General features: G+C 28.7%; 1 protein-coding gene across 1 annotated transcript; it reads left to right on the plus strand.

The window, feature by feature from the left end:
- Nucleotides 1-2705: 2705 nt before the first annotated feature.
- On the plus strand, nt 2706-6374 carry LOC102587536 (aluminum-activated malate transporter 2). The gene is made up of 6 exons (XM_006340363.2): nt 2706-2986; nt 3480-3623; nt 3740-4012; nt 4699-4814; nt 4952-5095; nt 5731-6374. The coding sequence occupies exons 1-6, from the start codon at nt 2725-2727 to the stop codon at nt 6136-6138; spliced, it is 1347 nt and encodes a 448-aa protein (XP_006340425.2). The 5' UTR covers nt 2706-2724; the 3' UTR covers nt 6139-6374.
- The last annotated feature ends 274 nt before the right edge of the window (nt 6375-6648 follow it).

Below are 6648 nucleotides of genomic sequence, written 5' to 3' on the forward strand. Positions count from 1 at the left end.
TATATTGTCATCAACTTTGAGTTTCCCAACTTTTTTAATCAATATTCATAATTTATTATTACGATTAATTCAGATTCATATTATAAAAGAGTTACAATTAAAATTTTGGGTTTTAATCGCCAATGGTTATAACAAATTTAATTGATTCTTATTACTATTTATTCTCTTATACCTTCTACTGAAATTTTTTACGTTCTTTACCTAAAAAAATTTAATTTCATTACTCGAACTCGAAATAAAGGTGGAGAATTATTTGTCTAAGTTGTCTAACTCACATTATCACTTTCAACTTGCAACAATTGCTATGAAGTGACCTCACTTTAGATAAGCTATCTTTAGTTTATAATTAATTCTCCTTATCATATTTTACTTATTAATATGTCATTAATTAATCAATCAATCAATTTATATGATGATGAGTTTTGTAGTTGTACATAATCATCAATATTTTATAATAATAACAATAATATAATACTAATAAATCTTATATTTATTTCCCATGGAGAAGGAGAGAACAATTTGTTCTTTATTACGTAGAACAAGATGTATATTTAACAAAAACATTTATTTTTTATGTTTTTTTTTGTTGTTGAAAGAGAAATTAACGTCTCGTTTCAATATAACAATTCATAAACTACACGAGGTAAATTTTGTGTGACGAGCTTTAGAATACGTAGGAACGAAGAGAGTATGTAGTATACTTTGTTCACCGAAGCATAATTAAATACATTAAACCATTTTAAAAAGAAAAAATAATTTAAATAGTTATCAACTTAAACTAAAAATAGCTAGTGACGGTATAATATACGTATGTAACACATAGAATTGTATATCATCAATGTATAATTTATGTATATTGAGTTATGAGTTGTAGACACTAAACCCAAATGTGTACAATTTGTGAATAATCTGTATGTGTCGGGATAAGAAAAAAAGGTAGTAGTAGTAGTAAATAATAAATCCAAGTGTCTGTTTGTGCAAAGATTCATTAAAATACCTTCAACCAAATATACATTATACAAATATTGAATTCTTTTTGGGTTTTTTTGTACTACTTTATTTTTTATATTTTTAATCTTGAATCTTATGCTAGCAATTTTTTTTTTTGTGAATTCACTTCGATAAGAAGAAAAATGAAGTGTTCCAAGACCCTCTTGGCCTAGTCCTAAACATTTTAACAACTTTTTTTTTTCTCGAATTGTGTTATTCTTCTATTCAAATTGTAAACGAGATTTTCTTTTTTCAAAATTCCATTAATTCTAGTGATATACCTTTAGATTCTCAAATCCATGTAAATGGATAGGTGAGATTACCTTTTTGACAATAAAGCAAGGGTGCCTAAAAAGTACCTAAAACTTTGTATTATTATGAATATAATATAATTATTCCCCACTTGCAGCCACTAAATATAAAAAAGAAAAAAAAATTCCCATCAAACATACACCATTATTGAGTAGTAAAAAAAAAATGAAAAAGAGACTTTATTAATGGGTTGTGATGCAGTGATGAGACTATTTCATCCTTAATCAGTGGTCTCGGGTTGGAGAAAATTTTGTTGGGAGTATCACCCCTGAATTATCCCTGCGATATAAAATTCAAATTTAATCGGGGCTCCAATGCAGGCTTCGAACGATGGGAAATAAAAAGAAAAAAAAAGACTTTGCTATTGGAATCTTCTTTTGATTCTTAATTATTAATATATATACATATATATATTTAAAAGAATCGTGTAACAACAAGCAACTTCCTAGTCAAATAACCTAGACACAGTTGTAAGCAGTTCAAAGAATCCAAGTACACTACAACTTAATTTTTTTGACTTAATTGCAACTCACCAACAAACAAATAATAATAATGATAATACGATAAATGAATGTGTTAGAATGAATATGATTCTTTTTATTATTAATTAGATATTTTGAATTTGAGTAGCTAAAATGAAAGAAAAAAAACTCATGTAACAAGTGGTTAATTTATGCAAATGACCCCTTTTAGGCTATCCGTTACCAATTATCATATAGATTTTGTCACTAATTTTAGAAGTATAAATACAATTCTTGTGAAATTTCATCATGATAACGTTAGTCATCAAATACAAATCTAATTAATTATATTTATTTATATATTTCTCAATTTTAAAGATAAAATATCAGACAAATAATGTCATCTAATATTTACAATAACTTACTAGCTTTAGAGTTTAGAACATAATCGGAACATTTTCTCATAAAATTTCTAGTTTACTCAAAAGAATATTTAGTTCATGTTCATGAGATTCAGAATAAACAAATAAAAAAGGGTCATGTACTAAATAACTATCCTAAAAAGAAATAACATGTGAAAAATTTCTAAATATATGTACGCGAATCTAAATTAATCGAACACGAGATTCAACATTATGCTTCAAGAAAGATCCAACATAATTTTATTATAGATTAGACACAATAATTAGTCATAACAATAATGGTTTAATAAATACAAAATTACAAAGTTGTCACCATTAAGTTGGCCTCATGTGAAAACGTGTCAATCTATTTACAGGTATCTTTTTGTTGTACACATTAATAAATAGCTTGATTGATAGTGATAGAAATTAAAAATTAATTTCCAATTTTGTCATCCTTAATTTTCCTCTATATATATCAAAAATAAAATCAACTTCAGTATAGAAGAGCAAAAACAAAACAAAACAAAAAACAATTTTTTTTTAGAGAATTTCAAGAAATGGCAATGAAAAATCAAGAAAATGTTGGGATTTTAAAGAAATTTCCAGAAGCTTCTAATAAAATGTGTTCATTTGGGAGTAATGTGAAGAAAATAGCTAAAGAAGATCCAAGAAAATTAATTCATTCAATAAAAGTTGGATTAGCAATTGCATTGGTTTCATTGTTTTACTACTTTGAACCATTGTTTGATTATGAAGGATTTGGTGTTTCTTCAATGTGGGCTGTTTTAACTGTTGTTGTCGTCTTCGAGTTTTCTGTTGGTAAGTTTTTATTATTCGAATCGTAAAGGTTTAATTAATTTCACGTATGATCATCAAATATTTTGTAATATATAATAAATGAAAGATGATTTGAAGGGTTGTAGTGTTCCTTCATGTTAATAGGTTATACAAAATAAAATAGATTGAAATTAGCTATAAACTTCATCGTTAATTCTCGCTATATTGCTTATATAGTTAAACATAACGTTTTTCCATCTCTAGTCTGTTACTAAATAGGATTAACAACGAATTTTGTTATTTAGTTACATAATTTGTCTATCACTAATTTCTATAGTGTTTTAATGGTATAGAGTATCTTTTTTAACCCCTTTCCCTCGAGCGTCCATTTTTGCTTTCTTGGTGATTCAAACTCACAATCGAACTTTTTGTGGAAAAATATTGTTATCATAAATATTTTCTTTTGTCTAAAGAGGTTATGAATTAATCACTCAACTTTTGTCTAAATTCATTTAATTTAATTTTATTATTTTAGGAGCAACACTTGGGAAAGGAGTTAATAGAGGCCTTGCAACATTTTTAGCTGGTTCATTAGGTGTTGCAGCTCATAGGCTTGCTAGCTTTACAGGATCAGACAAATTGCAACCAATAATACTTGGTTTATCTGTTTTTTCAGTAGGTAAATCGACATTTAAATACTGACGTTATATATCTTAAATTTTATATTTATTTTTATAAGTATAAATGCTTAACAAGTACTTTCATGTGATTAATTTTGGTGATGGGTTAAACTAGCTACGATAGCGACATTTTTGAGATTCGTACCAAAATTGAAAGCGAGATATGACTATGGCATTCTCATTTTTATTTTGACGTTCTCTATGATCTCTGTCTCGGGATATCGGGACCCTGTGGTGCTCGATAAGGCGATTACCCGAGTAACTACGATCCTTATCGGGGGCGTGGCGGCGATCATGTTTAATGTGGTTATATACCCGGTATGGGCTGGTGAAGATCTTCACAATTTAATTGCTACAAATATTGAAGAGCTTGGGATTTCCCTCGAAGGTGTGTCATCTTTCTTTTTAGTTCGTTTTAAAAAAATTCTTTTTGTATTTGATAACTTTCTAATTCAATATTTTACTTGAAAATATTCATTAAATATATTGTTAGTTTAAAACCATAAGATTGAAAATTCCTGACTAGTAGAACTAACACCAAAAGAGTAATAATAAATGTCTATTCCCTAAATTGGCATGACACATTTTAACATCCTGAGCATCTAAAAACATATACTATAGTATAACAACGAGTTCAACATAAACCAATAATATGAATAAATGAGTTCAACTCTAAATACATAATCTAAAAAGGTGGATTTCAGATTTAACTCACTTTCAAAATTAGCTCATGAAAATGATCAACCATCATATTATAAGACAACAACTTATTTTATTCAATCGATGTGTGACATTCTAGGTATCACCAAAATGTTGTCCTCTTGTCAAATCAAAATGACATGACTAAAGTGTATTTTATTTAATATACATAAAATAATCATTTGGAGTGTATTAAAAAATTGTTAGAAGTTGAACAAATCAATGTTATGTGTACCAATAGCTACCAATGTTAGTGTATGAGTCAATATAACATAACTAATACTATATATTATATGATTTTATATAATGTTCTGATCCTACACTTATAATATACTGAATATTTCATTTATTAAATTTGGTTATATTAATTTGTAGGATATGGAACTCAATACTTCAAGAAAATAGATGTCAAGTCTGAAGAAGAACTAGAGAGAATATCTCTTGATGAATACAAATGTGTAATCTACTCAAAAGCTAGTGAAGAAAATCTGGTTAGTCAAAAACAAATTATATTTAATTAGCTTATTTGGTCAAAATTTTGAGAAGTTAAAAATAAAATTTAAATAAAAGTACAATTAATTCAATATATATAGAGTTCTAATGACAATTACAATTTTGTCCCTAATAGGTCAATTTTGCAAAATGGGAGCCACATCATGGAAAATTCAGATATAGACATCCATGGGGACAATACTTGAAAATTGGAGATCTTGTTCGTGAATGTGCCATTAAAATCAATGCTTTAAATTTAGATCTTACCTCTTGCAATATGGTAATTATACTAAACCAATACATTCATGTGAAAGAAAAACAGTTCGATACACAAAACATTTTATGTTTATTCAAATTCTGGGAGGGTCTCACCCTAAGGGGCCGGGTGTAATGTGCAGGCACCCTATCCTAACACAAGCATTAATGATTGACATAAATCGCACAAAGACAACTTAATTGTTTATCCAAGGATCCCCTTCTTATATACACAATCAATGTACTTCACATAAGCGGAATGTTGTGTGAAAGGGAGTCTTGGAACAACAGTAAAATTTTGAGAGGTGGATCCAAAGAGGTGCAAAGAGGGTCAATTGAACCCCTTTTATTGAACATTACACTATGTAGCTAGATAGGAAAAATTAATTATTATTTTTTTGCTTATATATAAGTTGTTAAATCTCTTTGGTATAAGGACTTTTTTGTTAAATCTCTAGCTCCACCATACCACCAGAATCAACCACTACTGATGCTTGTGTCAGGTATATTGTCTAGATCACAACCTTTCAGATGGTGACCCTTTTTCAAACCCTACATGATAACATGAACGTGGAATGTTTCATACACCAACTTATGTGCTATCAGTGTATAAAACTTAAACAAAGTATCAATTAATTTATGTTTAATTATTTTTTTCAGACACAAGAGGGAAGGAAAATAATTCAAGAACAATGCACAAAGATGAGCATAGAGTGTGGTAGTGCATTGAAGGAAATAGCAATGTCAATGAAGACAATGACCCTTTATCCAACAATTGATTCACATATTCTAAAGGCAAAAGCATCATCTGAAAAACTAAGATCCATAATTAGAAATGGTAGTTTAATTGAAGAAAAAGAGTTGCAAAAACTACTTCCATCAACAAGAATTGCTTCACTTATGCTAGACATAGTGTCAAATTCTGTGGAAATAGTGGACTCTGTGAATCAACTTGCTACACTTACGAAATTCAAGATTTTGTCATCAAAACCAAAGAGATTGGGGAGCAAGAGTAGAATCCCAAGTGGCAATATTGGAGAAGCACACCTTGTGGTTAATGTTGAGTGAATAAGGTCAAAATCGTAATCTTTGAGAATTAGTAAAACTTCAAACAGTTTGAAGCTCGATGGATGAATAATGAATAAGTCTCCTTTATATATATACCATTTTGCGCTCATAAAGTATATCATGTTTTTGATTATATGGCAAAGTTCGAACCTATGATGTGCACCTACCTCATACATCAACGGTGTATTTTTGTTATTAGACCAAAGGTTGAGGGGTCATTGTAAAAAGAGTGAGATGGTATGAAATGAAATATATACTACTTGTGAGTGAATATAGATATCAATTTCTTAATCTTTGAAGATTCACAGCTCGATACAGTTCGTAGATTTATATTAAAAGCTCGATAAATAGATAGTGAATATATTTATATGCATCTTTATACTTATTAAATATCAGGGTTTTGCTTATGTGATAATGATTAAATAATTATATATGTTTAACTCATATATCCATGACGTATTCTTATTACTAAACCAACACCGGGGGGGGGGGGGGGGGTTGATTTTTAAG

This window comes from Solanum tuberosum, unplaced genomic scaffold, assembly GCF_000226075.1.
Source record: "Solanum tuberosum cultivar DM 1-3 516 R44 unplaced genomic scaffold, SolTub_3.0 scf00017, whole genome shotgun sequence".
NCBI lineage: Eukaryota > Viridiplantae > Streptophyta > Magnoliopsida > Solanales > Solanaceae > Solanum > Solanum tuberosum.